This window comes from Trichoderma reesei (genome assembly GCF_000167675.1).
Source record: "Trichoderma reesei QM6a unplaced genomic scaffold TRIREscaffold_11, whole genome shotgun sequence".
Classification (NCBI taxonomy): domain Eukaryota; kingdom Fungi; phylum Ascomycota; class Sordariomycetes; order Hypocreales; family Hypocreaceae; genus Trichoderma; species Trichoderma reesei.
This window is the reverse complement of record NW_006711158.1, coordinates 233,139-256,759: the sequence shown is the minus strand read 5'-3', so window position 1 is coordinate 256,759 and position 23,621 is coordinate 233,139. Positions and strand designations below refer to the sequence as shown.

At 54.6% G+C, this 23,621-nt stretch overlaps 6 protein-coding genes across 6 annotated transcripts; 3 read left to right on the top strand and 3 right to left on the bottom strand.

The window, feature by feature from the left end:
• Positions 1–133: 133 nt before the first annotated feature.
• Positions 134–3,144, bottom strand: TRIREDRAFT_4221 (uncharacterized protein; the record flags this gene model as incomplete). The annotated part of the gene is made up of 5 exons (XM_006965840.1): positions 134–187; positions 502–540; positions 1,615–1,662; positions 2,073–2,683; positions 2,748–3,144. The coding sequence occupies 5 exons, from the start codon at positions 3,142–3,144 to the stop codon at positions 134–136; spliced, it is 1,149 nt and encodes a 382-aa protein (XP_006965902.1).
• A 1,394-nt stretch (positions 3,145–4,538) lies between these two features.
• Positions 4,539–6,110, top strand: TRIREDRAFT_63206 (uncharacterized protein; the record flags this gene model as incomplete). The annotated part of the gene is made up of 4 exons (XM_006966036.1): positions 4,539–4,682; positions 4,760–5,388; positions 5,514–5,826; positions 5,925–6,110. The coding sequence occupies 4 exons, from the start codon at positions 4,539–4,541 to the stop codon at positions 6,108–6,110; spliced, it is 1,272 nt and encodes a 423-aa protein (XP_006966098.1).
• Positions 6,111–6,747: 637 nt separating this feature from the next.
• Positions 6,748–9,252, bottom strand: TRIREDRAFT_48819 (uncharacterized protein). Its single transcript, XM_006965914.1, has one exon. The coding sequence runs from the start codon at positions 9,229–9,231 to the stop codon at positions 6,808–6,810; it is 2,424 nt and encodes an 807-aa protein (XP_006965976.1). The 5' UTR covers positions 9,232–9,252; the 3' UTR covers positions 6,748–6,807.
• A 4,371-nt stretch (positions 9,253–13,623) lies between these two features.
• On the top strand, positions 13,624–14,535 carry TRIREDRAFT_62985 (uncharacterized protein; the record flags this gene model as incomplete). The annotated part of the gene is made up of 1 exon (XM_006966035.1): positions 13,624–14,535. A coding segment is annotated over one exon (912 nt), but the record flags the coding sequence as incomplete, so codon positions are not given.
• Positions 14,536–16,452: 1,917 nt separating this feature from the next.
• TRIREDRAFT_22484 (uncharacterized protein) lies at positions 16,453–17,382 on the bottom strand (the record flags this gene model as incomplete). The annotated part of the gene is made up of 4 exons (XM_006965853.1): positions 17,155–17,382; positions 17,015–17,073; positions 16,823–16,941; positions 16,453–16,744 (listed from the first exon to the last, which is right to left on the bottom strand). Exons 1-4 carry the CDS (start codon positions 17,300–17,302, stop codon positions 16,453–16,455), a joined length of 618 nt encoding a protein of 205 aa, XP_006965915.1. The 5' UTR covers positions 17,303–17,382.
• Positions 17,383–19,047: 1,665 nt separating this feature from the next.
• Positions 19,048–21,764, top strand: TRIREDRAFT_78611 (phospholipase D/transphosphatidylase). The gene is made up of 2 exons (XM_006966034.1): positions 19,048–21,358; positions 21,423–21,764. The coding sequence occupies exons 1-2, from the start codon at positions 19,084–19,086 to the stop codon at positions 21,635–21,637; spliced, it is 2,490 nt and encodes an 829-aa protein (XP_006966096.1). The 5' UTR covers positions 19,048–19,083; the 3' UTR covers positions 21,638–21,764.
• The last annotated feature ends 1,857 nt before the right edge of the window (positions 21,765–23,621 follow it).

Genomic DNA, 23,621 nt, shown 5'->3' with positions numbered 1-23,621 from the left:
TAAGGGAAAAGAGAGGCAGGTCAAATAAGGCTGATAGCCCCTGAGAGATTCTGGTGAGAGGTACAAAGCTCACATAGGTACCAAACAATAGCTCAAGAGACACGATATCGCTCCGAGGAGGCTGAAGGGCTCTTTAGGCATCAATGTCCCCGATAAGAGCATGTGCAGCATGTTGAGTGGGGCTCAGCTAGACAAGAGGGTATGCCGTTACTCCGTATTGGAGGACATGCTGCCAGCTTGACGATTTGCTGCATTTCAGCTCGGCCAAGCATTATATTGACCATCCATCTGGTGGCCCCCAGAACGTGATAACGGCATACGTGTAGTTGGTTCTTATTGGGTCGAGCAAGCCTTGGCATACGATTAAGCCCCGCGTCCTTTACTATACCCTTCTATTAGGCAGCCATGTAGCTGCGGATCTGCCTTGTTGTCCTCCTGAGAGAGAGCCATTCCACTCTGAGATGATGACTCCTTGGCTGCAGAAGGTACTAGATGTCTCACCCAAGGAGAGGGCTTGGCGGGAGCCCAATCTTCGACTACCTACTGGTTATGGTTATACGTGGTCCTGGAGACAGTGGCATGACAAGGACTGAAGATGAAGATAACAGATCTGCCTTGGCATAATCAGGATCCATCGTGGTAGACCCCTTTTGTTGTCGACCAGCTCCTTCATTGTACTGCTGTCTCAGTCGACTATGGCCATAGGCAGTGGATGATCAGTCGACCTCTTGGGCAAGCCTATAAGTTCACCACTGAGGAAGAGACGTGTTACGCCGGCCAGGAGAGATGGTAAATTTTATTCCTGTGAAAGAAGAAAAGAGATCCGCCAATAAAGGAGAGAGGATAGAGAGGAAAACCCCCGTCCACACCCCCCTAGTGCTAATGTTTCCGCGAACAGAGCAATGACATTCAGGCTGCATCGATAGTTCTTCTCACGACGCTTAATTCTGACTCTCGCACAGTCAAGGGATCGCTTGACGTTTCCTGTCTCAATGATCCGTTTACTCTGATTGGCAGCCGAGTGTCCTGGAAGAAAGGCAGGTCCTAGGCTATTGTTAGCTTACCAAGTTGAACAGGAGGTGTTGAGGAGGATCTTACTAACAGCCATTCCGCGTTGACTGCCGTGACCGTCACTAAGAACTGCTTCCCACCCCAGGTTAAAGGAAGGTTGTATACGACCCATTCGTGATCGCCGTCCACAAGAGAGTTGTGCGGTAATAAGAGGCCACGGGCGTTCTCATGGACCGTCCTATATGCCTTGCCAGCACTGTGGATAGCAGTTTCGGTGCAGAAGGCAACGGCTGAAAAGTTTCCGAACACTCGTCAGGTCCGAGGCCGATGCTCGAACTGAGATAATCTAGTAAGTTGTCCTCCAAGAACACTCCCATTCTATTGCGACCTCTTCCTAGAGCCCGCATGTCCAAGCCATGCCTAATGCACCATCATTCAACACCCCTCTTGGAACCGTTTTCCTATCGTTTCACCTGGCACACACGCATACAAGTGTTGAAGGCATTTGTGAGGATGAGGTGGTTCGACAGTGGGTGCTGCCCTTCTGATCGTTGTAGAGCCACGACGAGTTTGAACTTCTGGCGAGCGGTTTCAACCCCTGACCTGGTGAAAAACCGCTCGCGCTGGATTGTCTGTCACGACAGCTAGTGCCTGCAGTGGGTTGGCCCATGGCGATGCCATTGTGGAGGTTGAAGGTGATGATTGTGCAGAAATTCGATGGGAAGAGAGGCAATCAGAATGATTCAGATACACATACATATTAGCCTTATGTGCGTGACTATTCAAGGAAAAGAAGATAGGTTACCACTGAAAAAGGCAGAAGACTCATAGCGGCAAGGATCTCGCATGGCATAACAAATCAACTGTGAGCAATCAGGTGAGGAGAAGGCTGTTACTTTCTGCCACTACTGCTATATATTTCCAGTCTTGCTATATACTATTGGCCCAGGAGATTTGTGCATTTATAACCAACCTCACTTCTATTTGCACAGAGTCGGAGTTACTGGATAGCCAATGCCCCCTGTTGAAGCCGCCTCAGACGGACTCTAGGCTTGACAAACCCCAGCGTTGACGCAGTCCCTGTACGCCGTGTACAAGTAAACGGCAAACGCTTGGCCCTCTGGAGATCCAGCAGTATACTTGTTCCTGTCATGCCAGTCATACGGATTCACGGCGGGCGAGAACAGCCCATTCCCATCCTGCTTCGTCGCCAGCGTCCTCCTGTTGGCATCAGCCCAGGCGACATACGACTGCGGAAACATGGCCGGATCGTTGACAGCCATCCGGTACGCCACGGCACTCAATACCGCCGTCCCGGAGATCTCGCCAAACCAACTCGCATCATTCAGATAGTTGCGCAACAGCCCGCCGTCCGAGCCCGCCTGCATGGCGCCGTCGAGAATCTCCTTGATCCAGCTCTTGAGCTGCGCAGCCTCCGCAGTCATCGAGGCCGAGCCGCTCCATTTCTGGAGCGTGTGGAGGACGCGCACCATGCCGTAGCCCGCCCAGCCGTTGCTCGTCGACCAGAGTCCCGTGTCCTGGGACTGGGGGCCGATGATGTGCTGCCAGCTGAGGCTGTTGCTGCTCTTGAGGATCTGGCGCTGGAGGCCGCATTGCTGCACGGTGGTGGACATTAAGGAGGTGCTGTTCTGCTCAACCGCGAGATACGCCACTGGAGATGCTTGTCAGACATACCTTCTATATCTCAACGCACATTGACGTAAAAGAAGACTTACAAAAGGGAAACGACATGGCCATGTTGTCCGCCCACAGCTCAGCAACATCCGGCCGGTGCGAAATCGCCCCATTGCTGTACCTCGGCGCAACATTCAACAGAAAGTCGGCCTCCCGCTCCGCCGCCCCGATATACACACTATCCGACTGCCCCAGCAGCACCGCCGAGACGCCCAGGGACGCCGGATCGCCCACCGCAGAGTCGTCGACCAGCGTCTGCGAGTTGCGGTTGATGAATTGCTTCGCGTAGGCGAGCGCCGTCGTGCTGGGGTCGGCCGGGGGGATCTTGCCGCCGGGGAAGGGGTTCGAGCCGAAGACGGAGAGCTCCGGGTTGTGCAGCTCGAGGAGGGCTTCGGCGGCGGTGCCCCATTCCCACGAGTGGGAGGCCTTGTCGACCATTACTTGGGCGGCCGCGTAGGCGTCGAAGCCGGCGTCGACATCATCGCTGGCAGCGGCGGCGGCGGTGGCCTGGGGGGTGGCGAGGAGGAGGAAGAGGAGTGAGACGAGGGATGGGTTGAGGGACGGCATTTTGGCTTTGGTCATGCTTTGTTTTTGTTTTTGCCGTATGTCATGATGTTGGCGGTGACTGGGCACAGCTTTTCCCTTTTATATGTCATAATGTCTGGGGTTTTCCATGCTACGGAAGAGGAAGTTGGTTGATGTACGAAGATTTTGGCTGTATTTGGAAGGTATCTTCAGTTATGGAGGTTGTCAGCTGAGGTACATATGTAGTATTTCTGCCGTCAGACCGCATATGGGGACGCAGGTTTATGACAGCGGCCAAGTCATATACTAGCTGCCATAAAAGGTAGCTAGTTGAATACGAAGTACTGTATCTGTAAAGAAAGAGGGCCATTCTTGGATCTCTGCATGCCAATGGGATACGGTGGTTTGTCAGTCGTGTTCGCTGTGGTTGATGCACAGTAGAAGTCGTTGCTGTGATGATGATGCTTGTTGCAGCAACTTACATATATATGGTTATCAAGCAGTGTGAGGGACGGAATAAAAAGATGAGTTCAGAACGATGATCACAAGCCAACCCCAATTCAATGGCTCGTTTGCTACGAGATGAAGCCATCGCCGAGAGATCCCTACACACACACAGCAGCTTCTCTCATGTTGTTGGTTATATGCAGCGCCGCCATCGCATTAGTGCCAGGTACCGCGAATTACTAGCTCCTCACACATCAGGAGGGAATGCCCATTGCCACGTGCCAAAGGCCAATACCTACCAACAGATATGTTGCATTGACATTGATGACGTTGTCAAGGAGCTATGACTGAGGCAGTCAAGTTACTGATATCAAGCAGGTCGTCCGTCTAAGCCGAGCTCACCGAGCTGTTCTCCCCCGGATTCACCTCCAGCCAGGGCCTCTCCATGTCCCGAGCGATCCTTGACAGCTACCTCCCTAGGTAGTACCTTATTTCGACCTCATCCTCGCATGCAATTGCTCTTAGTATAAGTCGAGTTCCATGTCAATATCCGTGATTTACATGCACTTTCGATGCGCAACAGCAGCAAAGATGCCCTTCCATGAAGCTGCCCCCTTGCTTGCCTTGTTGCACAAACACGCCCAAAGAGGCAAAAGGCAAAAAGTGGGTTTAGTTACCTTTGAAAAGATCGTATTCGTGTCTTGCCGCCCTGATTCGGCCCATACCTTATTAGTAGAGGTAAGATAGGTAGGTAGCTTAGTATTATCTATCACTCAACACTAACAATCCATCTTCAACTTCAGCTTCACCCTCATCTGCATCAACACCACACAGCCAATTGACGAGCTCAACCGCCCGCAATGGCTCGACGCAGCACTTTTGCAGCTCTAGCTGCATCATGTCTCTTTCTGCTAGCAGCTTCCACTGCCGCGTCGCACATCAAGACCACCCCAGCAGCAGCCATTGAGTCTCTAAGCTTGGAAGAGCTCGACGACCAGCTCCAGGTACGCCTTTCATCTACAGATCCAATCTCCAACGCCAGATTCTAATTCTAACTCTTCCTCCCCCTCCTCCAATCTAGACATGCCCCGTCGTCCAGCAGCTCAACGCCGCCAAGCGCGCCCACTTTGAAGCCTCGCCCTCCTCCCTCACGTCCACCCTCTTCGCCATCCTCTTCCCCGGCTCCCCCGCCGTCAACGCCCTCCTCGCCACGCTCTACATCTCCGGCCCGCCCAACTTCCTCCTCGCCCTCGTCCCGACAGACATCGATCCGTCCTCGCTCTCCGTCATGGTCGCCTTTGCCGTCGGCGGCCTCCTCGGCGACACCCTCTTCCACCTGCTGCCCGAGATCTTTGTCGGCGAGGACGAGCCCGACAGGGCGCGCTTTGTCCTGGTGGAGCCGAATCGGAATCTGGTTCTCGGGTTGGCCATCTTGGTCGGCTTCATGACGTTTGTGGCCATGGACAAAGGCTTGCGGATCGCGACGGGGGGTGCTGGGCATGAGCATTCGCATGGACATTCGCATCAAGAGGAGCACAAGGTGGTCTCGACTGATGTTGGCATTTCCACCGGCGCAAACGCGCTCAAGAACGAAGCCAAATCGCGAAAGAACAACAATAACAAGAGCGCCAAGAAGAAGCCTGTGGACGAGCAATCCCAGCTCAAGGAGATTAACCCTAGCGTAAAGCTCGGAGGCTACCTCAACCTGATGTAAGTCCCAATGACACGCCCACAGACAACACACAACACACATCCATACCTATATACACACACACACACACAATACCAAGACAACACAGACTAACACACAAGTCATCGCCAAACCCCCGATTCAGCGCCGACTTCACCCACAACATCACCGACGGCCTCGCCATGTCCGCCAGCTTCTACGCCTCGCCCACCATCGGCGCAACCACCACCGTCGCCGTCTTCTTCCACGAGATCCCCCACGAGGTCGGCGACTTTGCCCTCCTCGTCCAGTCCGGCTTCTCCAAGCGCGCCGCCATGGCCTCCCAGTTCGTCACCGCCATCGGCGCCTTCATGGGCACCCTCATCGGCATCGCCGTGCAAGAATTCGGATCCGGTGGTGCTGCTGCTGGGGAGGGCGATGGTATGCCGAGGAATGCTGGCCTTTGGGGGACAAGTCTTGTAAGTTTAACTACCCGCAATTACGCATATTCTCTTTCTGCCTTATAGTCTGCTTCCTTTTTCGTTTTGTAGTTCATACTGACATGTGGAAATTGAAGACTTGGGGCGACATGTTGCTGCCCTTCACGGCGGGAACCTTTCTCTACGTCGGCACCGTCGCCGTCATCCCGGAGCTGCTCGAGACGGGCCCCAACAAGATGCTCGAGCTGCGCAAGACGCTGACGCAGTTCACCGCCGTGGCCGTTGGCGCAGGCATCATGCTGTACATTTCATGGCATGAGTAGAAAAGAAACGCATTAGATGATTCGGCAAAGCGACACCTCAGGTGTTGGTCCAGTAGAGATTCTGTCATCCTTCCTACATATAGACCATTGAGCTTTATCAGAGCTTTACTCAGTAACTCATCGAAAGAAACATGTAATTCACACAAGACATGACAAGGTATGCTCAAACATCAATGGGACCACGGAATAAGGGTGCGTCGTATGCTATTCGTCAAAACGTAACCATAAGGAAACTGCTCAAAACCACAACATGTAGGTCAATCCTCGTCCTCCTTCCAGCCCTAATGTACCAAGCAACAAGAGGGGAATCAAAAAAATCAAACCACCCATCTATCAACCAAACACAAGATGCTTAGTCCATCCATGAGCGAAGAAGAAAAGAACTAATCATCGGTATCTTTAAGGGGGGGTAGTAAAAGAAAACAAAAATCAAGGGGGTAGTAAACAATGTGCAAAGTCATTCATCATGCCCTTCATCCGTCGCGCGTGTGCCAAAGAAGAACCTTTCCTCCCATTATCTCGTCCCTATCAAACTCCGCAGACCCCGTTTATCGACATCTTGCTTTTCTGTGTGCTTTGTTTTCGTTGCTTTTCAATTTTGTCTTTTTTTTTTTCGTATCTTTTATTCCCTTTTCCCTCCTAAACGTCCATTCCCAGTGGTATCATTTGGTATCGTGCTTCCTTTAAACAGACAAGCTTAGTCTTGGAAAAACTTAATGACTTGCTGCAAGTCACGCAGGCCGACACCGTGCTTGGGGTAGCAAATGTACACCTCCTCACCCAGAGCACCAAACTTGGATCGGAAACCCGCCTTTCGGCGCAGGCCGAGGCTCTCGACAATAGAGCGGTAGGTGGTGGCAAGGAACTTGGCTCGGATGCCGTGGAGATGCTCTCCGGGCGTCAGCTTCTCCGACACGCCGACGCCAAATGTCACTTGGGCACCGGTAACGCACGACAGCGCGTACTCAATGAGGACCTCGATGGCGCCGTTGACGGCTCCGGGGAAGTCCAGAGCCCACTTGACCTGCCAGCCGTGGCGGGGGGCCAGCTTGGCCAGCACCACCATGGCGTGGACCTTGCCGTCCTTCTCGGCGGCGAAGTAGCGGCGGTGCTCCTGGTCGACCCAGGGGCGCACCTCGGTCAGGTGGACCTGCTTGCCCTTGCGGTTGGCCTTCCAGGCCTCGATGCCCTCGTTGGCACGCCTGATGAAGTCGTCGTCGGGCTTGACCTCGTGGATCTTAACGCCCTCACGCTCAACCCGACGGGCCTTGGGGCCGCCGGCCGGGCTCTGGTGGCGGGTGGTGTCGACGCGCTGCTCCTCCGTGCAAGACAGCGTTCGCCAGCCGAGGTCGTGGGCCAGGATCTTCTGCACGTCGTACGAGACGAGCATCCAGATGGGGGTCAGGCGAAGCTCCGTCACGACGTACTTGACAAAGTCCGAGATAACGTCCTTGTACTGCGACTTGTCGCAGAGAGGGTCGCCAGTGACCATGGCAAACTTCTCCTGCCTGACGAAGCCGACGGCAGCGCCAGACTTGTGGCGCCAAATCTCGAACCGCTCGTCGAGCCAAGAGGTGTTGGACGCATCGCCGTAGTTGGCAATGAGCTTCTCGATCGGAGGAGTGTGGAGCGCGGCATACTGCTTCGTGGTGTCGGCCTCGGGGTGGGGCAGGCCGGGCTTGCGGTCGGGGAGAGACTTGGGGTCGCGGTAGAAGAGCGAGGCGTTTCGCACGTCTCCCAGCTCGAGCATCCACGTCACGATACGCTCGAGGCCGAGACCGGCTCCCGCATGGGGCGGCGCGCCGAGGTCGAAGCCGGCCAGGTACTCCTCCATGCCCTCCTCAGCAATGCCAGCGGCAGACATGTTGGCGCGCAGCTCGCCGGCGTCGTGGATACGCTGGCCACCGGAGCAAATCTCCTGGCCGCGGATGAAGATGTCGAAAGACCGGGTCCATCGGGGGTCCTCGGGGTCCTTGTGGGTGTAGAAGGGACGGGCGCTCGTGGGGAAGCGGTCCAGTACGTAGTAGTCGGTGTTGTACTTTTCACGCACGAGCTCACCCAGCCGAATCTCGTCGGGCGTCGAGAGATCCTCCTCGGCAACGTCACGACCGTCGTCTCGAAGCATCTGGAGACCGTCTCGGAAGTCGAGAATCAGCGTCTCGTCCAGGTACTTGAACTCCTTGCTGGGCCATCGCTGCTTGAGGACCTCGACCTCGGGCATGGCGTAGACGGCCTTGAAGACGTTCTTGAGGAACTCGTCGAGGAGCTCAATGACCTCGTGGTAGTCATGCTCAATGGCCATTTCAAGATCCAAGCCCGTGTACTCGGTAAGGTGGCGATGAGTGTTTGAGTTTTCGGCGCGGAAGACGGGGCCAATCTCGTAGACGCGACCAAAGTCGGACGAGATGGCCATCTGCTTGGCGAGCTGGGGGCTCTGGGCCAAGAAGGCCTTGCGGCCAAAGTAGTTGACCTTGAAAACGGAGGCACCGCTCTCGGTGGCGGCAGGCTGAAGCTTGGGGGTGTTGATCTCTACAAAGCCGTATTTCTCAAGAGTGTCCCGGAACTGGCGGGAGACCATGGAACGGATGCGGAATAGGGCCTGGTTGGCAGGGTGTCGCAGATCGAGGATACGCGATTGCATGCGGCTGCGCAGAGCCTCGGGGGGCCTGTAGACGCTGAAGGGGGCGTTCTGCGCAGGGTTGACGAGCCACAGGCCGTGAATGTCAACCTCGGCGTGGGAGATGGTGGCCGATCGCACGGGCTCCGGAGGCTCCTTGAGCACGCCGTTGACTTGGAGCAGCGACTCGGCGGGGAGCTTCTGCACCCACTGGACCATGTCCATGTTCTCTCTCGAAAGGACACCCTGGACGGAGAAGGTCTGGTCGCGGAGGAGGAGGAAGTCGAGGGCCTTGGAGAGCTGGCGCTGGGTGTGTATGCGGCCCCGGAAGGTGACCTCGGTGCCGATGGGCAGCTTGTCCAGCTCGGCAATGGTGTTGAGCTCATAGGGGTGCGTGGGCCAGTCGGAGCCGCTGCTGCGGACGCTGTCGAACGAGGCGCCCGAGTTGTCCATGCTGGACCGGGGCGAGCCCTGGGCCGACCTGCGGCCGCCGCCCTCGTTCATGGTGGCCAGGATCTGGCGCGTAGCCTCGCTGTGGACAGCCGGGGCGACGGGCGAGCTGGGGATGGACAGCGTCGACGCCTGAGGCGTGGCCGACGTGGGCGTGGCGTTCATCGCGTACTGGTGGTAGCTGCTGCGGTTGCTCCCCGTGCCGGTGTTGTAGTTCTTGGGGAGCTGGTCGCGAGGCGTGGAAAGGTCAACGCTTCCTCGTCTGCTGCTTCTGGTGCTGTTGGAGCGCAGGGGCAGGCCAAAGGCCGAGAGGATGGGGGAGTTCCTCCCGCTGTCCGTGGCCGGCATGATGACGATATATGTATAGGTAGTGGTGACAGGCAGAGTCTCGAGGGGCCTTGTCGAGGGGGGGGAGTGAATGAGCTATCCGTATATAGACACGGAAGCAAGGTACGCGCAATGCAAAGTAGCTCCTGGAGGTATCGCCGCTGCAGTCGAGAGCGATGGGAGTGATTGGCTCAAGAGGGCGAGTTGCAACGATGAAGGAGGGAAAAAAAGGTGTGGCAACAGGTGGGCAGATGTTCCGCTATGCCTCAGTCGAGTTGCGTCGCCGGAGTTCGCGGGGCTCGTTGGCGGGGGTTCGCAGGCAGTCGGAACCTGGAAGGGAGACCAGGGCCAGAAGATGCAGATGCAGAGCGCTGACTGGGGCTCGTTCGGCGCTCTTAGGCTCTTTGGTGCGGCGCTATGCTTCCCCTTCAGGCCTGATGATGTTATCAAGCTCGGCCCTGACAGCCTTGTGCGTCCTTTTTTTTTTTCGCCTCCGCTCTTGTGTGATCGCTTCACGGTCAATGACGTTGGACTGAATCACTCACTGCCGCGTCCGCGGTGACGACTGGCGGTTGTTGCAGGGGTTGATTCGCCCGCGGGGTTTATTTTTGGACAATGGGAATATGGAAAACCGGTAGTTGATGTCGTGAGGGAGGGTTGCTGGCACAGGAATAGTGGCAAATAGAGGGGGAGACAAGGCCAAGATTGGTCTGCCCAGGCTTGTGTGTTTGGTTATGAGTTAATGCGTGCGTAGGGGAGGTGTGTGAGTGGGAGTGTTTTGTGTGTCTTGAAGCCCCAAGCAACAGGGAGGAGGGATGGATGGATGAGAAGAGGGAAAGGAGGGAGGCGGCAGTGGCTCCTGGTGAGGCTGCTCAGGCCTTATATAAGACGGCCGGTCACTTCTGACGGGATGACAAGGGGGGGTCAGGTCAAAGAAGAAGAGAAAAAAGCCTTCGAATTCAGCGATATGATGGCTCGGGTGCTATCAAATGACAGAAGCTGCAGCAGGTGGTCGGCTGCCGAACCGACCTTGTTCCTCGGACCTCATGCAGCCACAGTCCCTGTTTGTCTGCCCTGTCCTTGGACTTTAGACTCCGCCCGACCCCGACAGCCTATCCGCAGGGCACGTTGGGAGCCGGAATTAAACCTGGACGCCTGTGACACTGACTGGGTCGCAGCTGATGGGGCGGCCGTGTCTGAGCTTTAGCACGGGCATCCATGGATGATGGGGACATGCTTGCAGATTTCGAGCTTAGAAACTACATACTAGTAACTGGTGATTACGAGAACAAGCCACAGCCAGCCATCACGGCAATTACCAGGCCATTATCTAAGCGCTGCCGTGCTGACCGAGCCTGCAAAAGTCAAGCCAGGGGGCGTGAGGGAAAGGCGCCGCATCTGGACTTTGTTCTGCATGCAGGAGTCTGGCGGTCTTGGCCCCATGTGCCTGTCCCTGATCCTTGGCGATGGCTTGTGAAGGAGCGAGCCTGTCAAAGCGCTTCCGGCCGGCATTGCACAGCTACAGTACTGGAGCTCTGTCCCGGCGTCACACAAGTCAAAGACACACGACATCAGCACTACGTGTATACCTTATACTGTAAATCAAGGCAAGGCAAGGTACCTTAAGGTAGGCGGTAGGTAATAGCTGTAATAGCTGTTAGGCGACCTCGAGTGCCCAGGCCAAGGTCGGGCCTCTGCAGACGAAAGCGGCCTGCCGGGCTCTTGCTCTTGCTCTTGCTCTAAGCGCGCACGAGGCAGATCGTCCAAGGCTCATCTCCCGCTTCCCAAATGATGAATAATGGTGATGCATATGCGGGTGAAATCCGCGGCCCTGCATCGGGTGACTCCGTTAAGCGACTGATGATGTAATTTTTTCGATGCGATGCCAATGCAGCACCCCATGCCCAACCTGGCAAGCCAGTGGACGAGATGCATCGCGTTGGTCGGCTTTATGCTGTTTAAGCTTGGAATTTCCTTGATCCCATTGGCAATCAGGCAAATAAGGTATGAGATTTGCGATTTACGGTGAAATTCGCAGGGAAATTTTGCAGTTTTATTCCCCGTTTGTCGCATCCTGCCCAAGGTACGAGAGACAAGCTCGCACACACCATCTTGGAGGTGCTGACATGAGGAATCATCGCGGGAGCTAGCCGCAGCAGGGCGTCAAACCATCTGCCGGCGTCTCGTCCGTTTGCCCTACTGGAACTCGTACGAGTGCCTACTAGGTAGATACAGCAGCAAGTGAATCCTCCAAAGTTCTATGCATTATCAGGGCGGTGCTAGCATGTGCCAGAGTGCTATAGATGCTGCTGCTGCTGCTGCTGCTGCTGCTGCCGACGTCGGACGCGCTGAATATCGGACATTGTAGACTCGGAGTACGGAGCGCTTCAATTTCCGTTAGGCTGCTCGTCGCAGCAATCAATCACTCGAGCACTCAGAGCAACGACCTGACAACTCTCCAGCACCTCTCTGCCCATGACATGACGTCAGGTCTTCTCGGGGACGGACAAGTCGTCCGCATCGAGGCACGGACGCGAAATCAATCGCGCGGCTTCTCCCGATCAGGGCCGCCAAGTCATGCGAGCAACAAAGACTGAATGTACAAAATCCGCCCAGGTCCTCACAGAGTCCAGACGTCGCTGCGACGAACCTCGGCCGACGTCATGAGTGGCCTGTGCTCGCGGCTGTTTCCAACGACTTCCATGCAGCTGGACCCTGCACGAATAACGGAGTCGCTGCTCCGTTTTTGTTTACCTTGCCAGGATCATCATGCTGCTGCAGCTTATACTACTCTAGTAGCAAGATTTATCGACATCGAGATTCTTGGTATGTACAGTAGAGCGTCTGAATGAAGAAGCATGTACCTGGTGGTGGACGATGGGTTTTGCCCAGTTTGCCAGTTTTCTAGAAAATCTCTAGCCTCGTGCCATGCTCAGACGCGACCGTGGCTGTTTCCTCTTGAGTCCATTGCGAGTTACTCTTCATTGATCAAAGCAAACCGCCTCTTCATTCAGACACCCGCCACCATTTCGCTCTCTGCAACTCGACTCCATCGAATCAGACAGGGCCATCCACGTCCTGTGGCTGATACCCAGCTAGCGCCCCAGTCCCGAGGCTGCCGAGCCCACTTGCGCCTGTCTCGCATCGCAGCGTCTCCACGACAATTAGAGCAACCACTACAACATACATTCAGCTGCTACCTAACGCTGGTCCGTTGCTGTTTTGGCGCTGCGCCCAGTACTACTAGTAGTTTTGATTGTCCCCTTCCAAGCCTTTTCTTTTGCTTCTTTCTCATTGCATGTCACTCTCGCCCATCTTCCAAGATAAGACCATCTGAGTGCTAGCGACCAGCCAATAAGCCCTAGCGCGGCAGCCACGAGCCCCGTATAAACAGGGCAAAAAAGATTCTCCGCATTCCCCCAGGTCCATCTACAAACCGGGCAGTACCCATGACGTGTTAATCAGACTGTAGCCAGGCGACCTCAAAGTGGCACGACACAGTCTCAAGAGCACACATCAGTCCATCTATCGCAACGTCTAGAAGTCTCTCCCCGTACCGCGTCCTCCCCCTTTTTTGCGCCTCATCTCAGCCGTACCTTTTCCGTGCCTCGTGCCGCCACCCCTCATCTGATCCAGACTTTTCCTCTCCTCATCTTCTCTCCTCATTGTCCATCTCACTCGCTTCAGTCCACGCCCCTCTCCTCCTCCATTCACCCCGCCTTGTCTCATCCCCAGCGCAGCCAATCCGCGCTCGCCCAGCGTTTCCGTAGGCCTGGAAGCAGTCGCAGCAACCAGCCCAATTCAATCGCTTTTTGTTGCCCGTGATCAGACAAGACTCGAGGGCAAGGCGCCTGCTCCATGGACGTTCCGGAGCCGATCAGGAAACCGACCGTCCCGGAGCCCGAGGACTATGTCAACCCCCTGGAGAACAGTTCTCGCTGGTCCCTGAACGCGCGCGCTCAGGCGATCCGCTATGCCTCCAGTCTCGGCTTCAGCATCGCCAACCGCACCGAGCCCGCGGCCCCGACGCCGTCCACCGAGTTCTGGGCCGACTCAACGCTCGCCGCATGCAAGGGGCCCAAGAAGATCAGGGTCGAGGTGTGGACGCCGCCGCGTCTGTCCGTCGGGCCTCGTGCCGCCGTCGTCGCTCTCCACGGGGGCGGATGGATCCTGGGCCAGGGCACCGACACCGCGCGGTGGGCATGTGCCGTCATGACATCGCTCGATGCCGTCGTCTTCACCATCAACTACCGCCTGGCTCCCACCTACCCGTTCCCAACCGCCGTTGAGGATTGTGTCGATGCCATTTGCCAGATAGCGAAGCGCGCCGCGCAGTTTGGCATCGACCCCAACCGCATCATTCTCTCAGGCTTCTCCGCCGGCGGCACCATGACCCTCGCCAGCTGGATTGTTCTGCAAGAGCCGGAGCGTTGGAATTACACGCTGCCTTTTATTCCTCCACGCATCACAGGCCTCGTGCTCTTCTATCCCGGCCTGGACTGGACCATCAGCAGGCAAGACAAGAGGCTGAGTTGCTCCCGTCCGGATCTGACCCTATCCAAGGGATTGACGGACCTCATCGATGCCTCATACGTCTATCCTCCCATCCCTCGTCCCCTGCGTGCCGACCTCAGACTCTCTCCGGGTCTCATGCCCGATGAACTCTTGGAGAAACTACCACCCGTCCATCTATGCCTTTGCGAGTATGATATGCTTCTCGCCGAGGGCCTTCGTTTCGCAGACAGATTAAAGAAGATGGACAAGGCGCATAACCTTCGAATCGTCGCCAAGGAGAAGCATGCATGGGATTGCCCCCCGCCAATGGTACAGAAGGAGAGCGTCGAGGTCGAATACGGAGAGGCGACTCAGGCCATTGCCAGCTGGCTCGGTCAGCAGCACGACACAGACAGAGAGTCGATGCGCTCCATGAAGACGAAGCGTTTGAAGATACCCCGGCCGAGCCTCATGCCGCTTAGGTCGAAATCAGCGAGCCTCTTGTCCTTCAGAACGACACCAGCCGGTCCTTTCTAATTCCTTTTTATCGGTCGTGTTTTATTTGATTGGCATCTTGTAGCGTTCCGTTTTCTTTTCCTTTACTTATTCGCCCGCGTCTCTCTTATTCCCAGCCATTCTGATGATATGCTGGGTAGACAAGAGTTAGTAGACAAGACAAGTCAAGACAAGCGTGCATGGGGAATGATTACGTTCAGAGGAATGCATTTAGCGAATGGGTATTGCTGGCGTTGGGTATGGATAGAAGCGGCCATCAGAGGGCCGTTGTTTGATATCAACCAAGAGTTGTCTGCGAAGATTTGTATACATGTTATTGAAACTTGGCAATTGAAGATTGCTTGAATCGATCGACTTCTCTTATACTTGTATCGATCTATGGACTTTATAATGGCACATGTACTGTAAGATGATCTTTTGGCTTATCTCACACCTGCTTACTTCCTAGCCCACCTCATCACATCTTGGCATCTCACGTCCATCCAGTGATTTCCATCTGTGGCGTCAAATGTTCTGCAAGTCATCCGCCAAGTCACTCCCCCAATTGTTCAAGGCTTTACCTTCACGGGATCAGAGAGCCGTAGTCTGGGGTGGCTTTTCGAAGCATGCGGAGAGAAGGACTACGGATCCTAGGGTAGATGCTTGCCAGCTTGGCAGTATCCACCACGAGACGGCGTCTTGGTTTTTTTATAAGAAAACATTAGGAAGTTGATAATTGATGCTTGGGCAAACTTGTCTCGTTAGGAATGAAAGGTATAGACTAGTATGCATGTAGACAGAGGTCGCGTGAGATATTTCTAGGTAAGGGATAGATCGAAAGGCGGGTGAGTTTGTGGGTTGGAGGGATATTGCGGGAGGGTTTCGGAAGGTTCGGATAGGCTATTGGACATTAAGGGGGTGGATGAGCACGAGCCGGTGGCTTGATGCCATGGGTTCTTGATATATAAGAATGATTAGGAGACGGAAAATGATTGGGAATTTTTGTGCGAATTTGGGTTAAATAGAGTGCTCACTTGAATGGTGAAGGAGAGGTTGAGATGGTGGGGGAGGGGTGTGGTTTTGAAGATGGCTTTCTCTGGTAATTCTGGGCTTAGCTTAGACGAAGGCGAATGAGACAATGTGAATAATGGCATAGATATAGACTAGTATATGAAATTGTTGGTTTTGATGAGATTGGGCGATTTGCTTTGGATATTCAGCCGTGAGTGGAAGACGGGTAGCTTGCGCAAGGCATGAGATGGTGCTAACCTGGAGGATATTCAGGGATAGTGGAGAATGATTGTAATTGATGCCCACTGCGGGCTTGGAAATGAATGGCTATTATCCAGGAACAAAATTCGATTCATCCATATCCAAAGTGTTTGGTATGACTCCATAAACGAGTGTCATGATTGCTTCTGAGTGTTGGCTCATTGTGTAGGTTGTATAGCGTTGGAGAGAGCTGTCAGACGCAACCGCATCGTGATCATGTTGTAGCGCATGTTCGATATGGGTCATCAGACTTACCATGCTGTTCCAGTTAACCTTCAATTCTAGAGGAATGATTCCTCTAGTCTAGAGGAATGATTCCTCTAGAAGAAGCAATTCGATACTTGCTCCGTCAAACCTCTCGAGTAGCGCCAAATGTCTCGTGCAAAGAAGCTTGTTAATATCTTGGTTGAGAACGAGTGAATAGTATACAGCTGGATTCTGGGCCCTGGACGTATTACAGTATAGAGCAAATCCCGAGGATATCCGTTGTGTAACATGATTCAAAGGTAACACGCATCTTGTCTGTTACACACATCAAAGACGTGCAACTCAATGCTTCAAGACGCTAGTATATTCGACCGGCTAATCATAACAATAGATATTCTCGCCTCCAGTCACTCTTCATAAATTTCCCAATATATACCGGAGCGTGCAGGCAAGCCGCTCCAATGCCAGTCGATGATACACCTACCACTTGCCCTCCGTGTCGAGGAAGCCCTTCAGAATGCCGACAATCTTCTCCAGGGAGGCCAGGTAGACCCTCAGGTCGGAGACGACCTTGTCCTGGTCGGAGCCCAGCTTGGTGTAGAAGTCCTTGCGGTAGGGGCAGGCGCTCATGGCGGCGCTGAAGACGGGCTTGATGAGGAAGCTGTGGTGGGGCTTGAGGGTCGAGCCGTAGGCGGTTCGGAAGGAGTCGGCGAGCTCCTCGGTGGGCTTGGCCACGTTGGCGCTGAGGGCGAGGCAGGTGAATTCGAGACCACTGTTTGGGACGTTGTTAGTGCCCGGGTTTTTTTTTTTTTTTGGTTATCGAAGGGCTCCAGGAGACGAGATTACGTACCGGACGAGCCACAGGAGGCCCTCGGTGGCAGTGTGCTTCTTGGTCTTGAGCTCGTTGCGGCAGAGGTCCTGGATGTTCTCGGACTCGGCGGGGGCGGCGGCCTGGCGGTCACGGAGTTTCTAGAGAGGGAATCGACACATCAGCTTCTGCTCGTTTCAATTGATGGATGGGGTGCTCCCAATGGATTGCTACCTTGACGTTGCCGAGCATGTCGTTCTTGACGGGGGAGAAGGCGACGGAGCCCAGGACATCTAGCAAGCTTGAGGTTAGCCACGAAGTTGTCATGAGCGTATTGGGAGATGCCGCATTGATGCAGCAGAGACATGACTTACCAAACATGGTGGTCAGAGACTCGGCAGCGTCGAGGAATGGGGTGGTGGCGATGGCGTTGCCATTCTCGGCGTCAATGGGCACGTCGACAAAGGACTGCTTGAAGGTGTCGACGATGGTACCGCCGGCGGGGATGACAGGAGCAGACATGATGGATTTTTGGTGTTGAGGTCTGTTCTAGATGGTTTGTAGAAGTTGGGAGATGAATTGAGTCGAGGAGGGAAGCTTAAGGGGGGGAGAAGGTAGAGGAGATAGAAAGGAAGCTGGTGCTTTGTATCAGGTGGTAAGTCGGTGAATGCTCGACATGCTGTCTGTCTTGTTTGGGAGCTGGTGGGGCAGCGAGGCACAGGTGGGGTTGATTGGCTGGGATTGTCTCAGGAGGGATGAGGTGCAGCGAGATGCGAGAAAGGGGCAGGGATGTACAGTATTCATACTATATTGATGGCGGTACGATTGCTATATTACTAGTATCACGAGGAAGAATAATCTTTTTTATAAAGTATGGGATTTGAACTTGCAATATCATTGCCGTCAGGAGGAAGGGGGAGGATATATAGAGCATCTTCTATTATAACAGACATCTGAGACCTGTAACTGGTGACAACAGGTTTATGTAAGCCATTGCGGGGATGCTTCAGGCCTGCATATGCACGCTCCCCGCATTTCTCAGGCATGGCATTGGCTTAGCTTCAGTTTGTCCACATGGGAACGGACGGAATGGACTGGCTCGGATGCTTACCTAAGGCAAGGGACCATTACGCGTCCGTCAGTCTCCAACAGCCGCTGACTCTGCCCCTGAAGCTCAGCCCACCCAAAGTCGGGGCTGTGTCTCAACATAATATCTGGAGCGCTTCAAAATGAGGATTAACGGCAGATCTTGACTCAGGAAACAAAGCCGTTCCTTCGCCCATCTTTGCCACCATCTACAAATACCCGCCCGGTGCCTTTCCACGCGGCGTCTTGCTCCAGTTCACGAGCGACTAGAGGAAGATCTCGATTTTAGCATCCAAGACCGATCGCCAGGTTACCTACACATCAGCCTCCAAATATCTGGTCCAGACTTGCTAGAATGTTTCATTGTAATACAACTTCAATTTCAATCGATTTTTCAATGCTCATCTCTTTAATCGCAACAGACAAAACTTTCCATGCTGATGGCTACGTCATTCCACTCAAGCTCTGCCTTTTCCTTTAGGTAACCTCTCCAGACCCCTTGAAATCCAATGACGTCACCCTTATATAGACCAAGCCGCTCCTCCACCCAACCAGCCTTTTAAGCCTGCAAGATGCGAGCTGGTGCCACATAACACGACAATGATCCCAGACCAGGTGAAACAGAAACAACAGCACACCAAAAATAAAAACTTGGAATCCAGCGGTCCCCGGATCATGTGAAGCTGCCGCCTAGCCAAAAGGCATTGATCTCTCTGCATTAGCAGCTGGAGCCAGATTTACGCCGACCCGAGCCCCCCCAGACGCAGCTGCTTGTCATTCGATGCCCAGCCCTGTGGCGCCGCCATCATCTGCTTCCGAGGACAGTTGCTGCCACTTGGTGACGGGCAGGGCTGGCTCAGCTAGTTCCGTTCGGGTCGATCCTTCGTCATGCTTCTCGTTCTTGTGAAAGTCTGCTGGGCTTCACCCCCGCTTCCCGCTTCCTCTTCCTTGATGGCCTCGTCTTGGCGTTGTAGCATGCCAGCCAGATATATATTCTAGAGCGTGGTGGTTGGACGTCCCCTCGTCTTTGACCTCTTACAACCCCCTTCGTATTCGCCCATTGTGAACAGAACCTTCTTCCCTTCTCCTGTGATTTCCGATCCCGCATCGCCGCCTATTGTATTTGCAAGATATCTATATCCACAGCGGGATAGCAGTCGCAGACCATGGCTGCCCCTAAGCCGGCGCAGAGTGGGAGCCACAGCTTCCACAGCCTCATGGACAGCTTGAGAGGCAAGCTCCACGAGTCCAAGCTCCACGACGCCAAAGCAGCCGTGTCGCACAAGAAGCACCAGATTGGAAAGTTTGGCAACCTGTTCAACAGAGAGCACCGCCACGACGAGGAGCACGAGCGCCGCTGCGACAGGAAGCGGACCAAGATCTGCGCGTCTCATCGCTTCCAGTCGTACTTCCCAGAGCGCGAGGGCAACCTCGTCAAGTGGTATGTCGACGGACGGGACTATTTCTGGGCCGTGTCTGTCGCCTTGGAGGAGGCCAAGGAGACCATTTACATTGCAGACTGGTGGCTCTCGCCGGAGCTGTTCCTGAGGCGGCCTCCTCACCAAAAGCAGGAGTACAGGCTCGACCAGGTCCTGAAGCGGAAAGCGGAACAAGGAGTCAAGATCTTTGTCATTGTGTACAAGGAGGTGGAAGCGGCCCTCACCTGCAACTCGGAGCACACAAAACACGCCCTGCAGGCCCTCTGCCCGGAAGGATCTCCCGGCTACAACAACATCCAGATCATGCGGCATCCGGATCACAACGTGTTTGAGAACGCCGCAGACATGACCATGTACTGGGCCCACCACGAAAAGTTCGTCGTCATCGACTACGCCATGGCCTTTATCGGCGGTCTCGATCTTTGCTTTGGCCGTTGGGACACTCGTTGCCATGCGCTGTCTGATGTCCATCCAGACGAGCCGCACGCAGAGATCTGGCCGGGCCAGGACTTCAACAACAATCGAGTCTTGGACTTCAAAAAGGTGCAGGACTGGCAGGACAACGAGCTCAGCAAGGCCGACTACGGGCGGATGCCCTGGCACGACGTCTCCATGGGCGTCATCGGCCCCTGCGTGTATGACATTGCGGAGCACTTTGTTCTGCGATGGAACTTTGTCAAGCGGGACAAGTACAAGCGCGATGAGAGGTTTGACTGGATCATCCTCGAGGGTCGTGAGGGAGAGGACGAGGATCTGATCGGAGTGCAGCGGCCAAAGTACCCCATGGGCGACTACATCAGGCACCCCCTGACCCCCCTGAGCACCAAGAATCTGCTCGGTCGAGGAACCGTCCATGCTCAGGTGGTAAGATCCAGCGCCGACTGGTCCAGCGGGATCCTGACTGATCGCTCCATCCAAAACGCCTACTCCGAGGTCATTTCCAAAGCGCAGCACTACGTCTATATCGAGAACCAGTTCTTCATCACCGCCACAGGCGAACACCAGTCACCGATACACAACACCATCGGCGAAGCAATCGTCGAGGCCGTGGTCCGGGCCGGGAAGGAAGGCCGCAAGTTCAGAGTCATTGTCATCATCCCTGCTGTTCCAGGATTCGCAGGCGACCTTCGAGACAAGGCCGCCTCCGGCACCAGGGCCATCATGGATTACCAGTACAAGTCAATATGCCGCGGCGAGCATTCAATCTTTGAGCGAGTCAAGGCTCAAGGAGTCGACCCCACCAAACACATCTTCTTCTTTAACTTGAGATCGTACGACCGCCTGAACAAGACGCCGGCTATTGCTGAAGCCGAGAAGAAGACGGGCATCGGGTACCAGCAAGTTCAGCGTGTTCTGGCCGAGGACATTATGGGCGAGGGTATCCACGGGACGGCTGACCCGATAGAAAAGGAGAGAGACCTCCACATGGGCAAGGCAAACGAGCAGGAAAAGGCGCGCAACGAGGCTGTGCAAGCAAAGGAAGCTTTTGAAAAGGCCAAGCCTAAAGAAGAGGTTCAGACCTCTCCCTCGGTTGCGCACCACGCCATGGCTGGCCAGGGTGCTCTGGAGGACGAGCCGTGGACGGATCCCGATTCTGAGATCAAGAACTGGATCCAAGAGGAGCTCTACGTGCACGCCAAGGTACTCATCGCTGACGACCGAGTGGTGATTTGCGGCTCGAGCAACCTCAACGACCGCAGCCAGCAGGGCAGCCACGACAGCGAGTTGAGCATCGTCATGGAGGACACCAACTTGGTTCAGACGACGATGGACGGCAAGCCGTTCGAGGCGGGCTACCATGCAATGACTCTGCGGCGATTCCTCTGGCGGGAGCATCTCGGTCTGTTGCCGCCGCAGGACAATGATGCCGAGGGCGACATCAACGCTCAGCCGCCGAGTGTTGAGCCTAAGAACGATGTCTACGACAATGACGAGAGCTGGAAGCTCGTGGAGGATCCGCTGGGCGAGGAGCTGTGGGAGATGTGGACGAGTCGAGCCGACAAGAACACGGAGCTGTTCCGGCACCTCTTCCACGCGGATCCAGACGATCACAGTAAGTTGGGCTTGAAGCCAGCGAGATGCTTGTGACTAGGTAGCGAAAGCTAACAGGAGACTAGTCAAAACGTTTGAAGACTACGACCGCTATCTGCCGCCTAGGGGCGTCAAGCCGGGTCACATATTCGACCAGTTCATGCCGCCGGACGAGGCGAAGAAGAAGCTCGCGCAGATCAAGGGGCACCTGGTGTGGATGCCAATGGACTTTTTGAAGGACGCGGAGATGGCGGAACGGGGGCTGCAGGTGAATTCTTGGACGGAGAGTGTGTACACTTGATTTCCCTTGGGTGTTTATCCTCTATTTGCGACCTAATTTGGGAGGGCATTGGTACGATGGTGAGGCAAGATTCTTTGTTGGTTGAGCTCCGTAGAGCAGTAACAGTAGTAGTATATCTTAATGAATGGCAAAATGGAGTTGTACCGAGGATTGGCTGTCCAGGGTCTGTAATTGAAGCAAGACTGCAGCTCGGCGGCTACGAGTGGCGTGTAGCCACACGGACGCATATTGGCCAGTGCTTGGGATTTGGTGCGTCCATCTCGTTGCCGAATCCAGGCCGCATATTCGGTCGCATCAAAAGCAGGGGGGGCCACAGGAACTGTTGACTATAAACCAGGTCGCTGGTGATTGTGACAATTACGTTACCCTTGTAGCATGTCTTGCCATGGATTGATGGATGATACGATTGACTGAATGGGCGGAAGGTGAGGAGAGCAAAAGAGACGTGAAAGATGCGAGATGCCTTACCTACCTATGCTTACCTTGGTTGGTTATTAGCGGGTTGCGCTTGGGGAGGCGGAAGCGCCGTGCGGGTGGCCAATGAAGGGGGGGAGGAGGAGGAGAAGTGGTGGACTTATTGTCATGGATGGGCTGGGGGGGTTCGTACGAGTGCGTGCTGTATCGTTATGTGATGTGATGGAGGGAGGGATGGGGAGTGAGTGAAGGTGATGGGACTATAGGAACCCCGCCTTTTCTGGCTCTCTTTGTGTGATTGTTTCAATGGGTTTGGCTGTGTTGAAGAGAGGGTTGGAGGGTGCTGTGGGAGGTTGAAGTTTGGTTGTTGGAGAGGATATGAAAAAGGAAACACTTCAGTTGGCGTCTGGTAGGAGAGAAACTAGGCAAGGCAAGGCATTAACAAGAGGTGGCTACAAAGAGACACAATAGGTAGACAATAGGCAGTAGCTGCGCTATGATGGCTCAGCAATTGAGGCTATATCCATCTCTGTCCGTCTGTGCTCTCTGCTCACATTACCTAGGTACTATTTGCATGTTATTACATGTACAGAGTAGTAGCAGCAAGAGTCGCAAATCCATCGCTTAACCGCCCATCACCGCGTCAGGCTACGTATCTCACGAACCTTGAGCCAGAAACATCTGTCTGACACCTCCGAATACGTAATTAGACGTCACGCCCGAGCATTCACCGCTTCGTCAATGGAAAATTCTCTTGCAAACTCCCAGTTTCCAAGATGCCCATCAGATGCATGATCACGACCCGCCGTCACACCGCGCTAGAGCTTCGCTCTTCACCTTCTACTAGTATAGCGGACAACCCCTGTAAGTTGAGCTGCTCCACAGCGGCCTTGACACGCCTCCAGCACTAATAACCGCAGCGCCTTTCGCTGAGGTGGGCACCTAACAGGCGCCAGGTTCCCCCCCGCCTGAGCAGAGCCCATAGAAGTTGCCCGAGCCTTAAACCAGCGGCTATTCTTTGCGCTGGATGGCATCACCGCGGACAGTTCCATGACTGTCAGGCACGAGGTTGGCAGATACAACCTGTCTGCGCTGTTTGGTGTGATATATTGAAGCCTCTTTTTAGATTGCTCTTCATTTTTTAAACATCCTGACAATTCGGCGAACAAACTGTACGACCAATCTGTATGGCTAGGTGCCTCTCCTGCCTGGCTGTGACGAACCAAGGACCCCGCTTCGACACGCCTAAAAGAAAAAAAAAGGCACTTTTGGCCCCTCGACCACAAGATCCAAACAAAAGAGGTGTCACCAAGCTAGCAGTAGCTCTCCTCGACTCTAATCTTACCTTACCTTACCTGCTTGCGTTACCTCTACCGACCTACACAGAGACAGCTTGAGCACACGCAAGGCCAATACGCAAGCAAGCCTTGCTTCGCCTCCATCGCTCTCTCCCTCTTTCGAGCTCAGTCTCTCATCTCCCCCCCTCCTCGATATCGTCTCTCTCTCTCTCTCCCTCTGTCTCTTCATCGATCAGACTCGATCATCCCAGCAAACGGGGCCCCCCCATCCT

What these genes read in the sequence shown, in the direction of transcription:
- TRIREDRAFT_48819 (XM_006965914.1), bottom strand. Translation starts at nt 9,231, where the DNA reads ATGAACGAGGGCGGCGGCCGCAGGTCGGCCCAGGGCTCGCCCCGGTCC.
- TRIREDRAFT_78611 (XM_006966034.1), top strand. Translation starts at nt 19,084, where the DNA reads ATGGACAGCTTGAGAGGCAAGCTCCACGAGTCCAAGCTCCACGACGCC. An exon ending in CGCGGATCCAGACGATCACA is followed by an intron (nt 21,359 to 21,422) that starts GTAAGTTGGGCT and finishes ACAGGAGACTAG; the next exon opens with TCAAAACGTTTGAAGACTAC.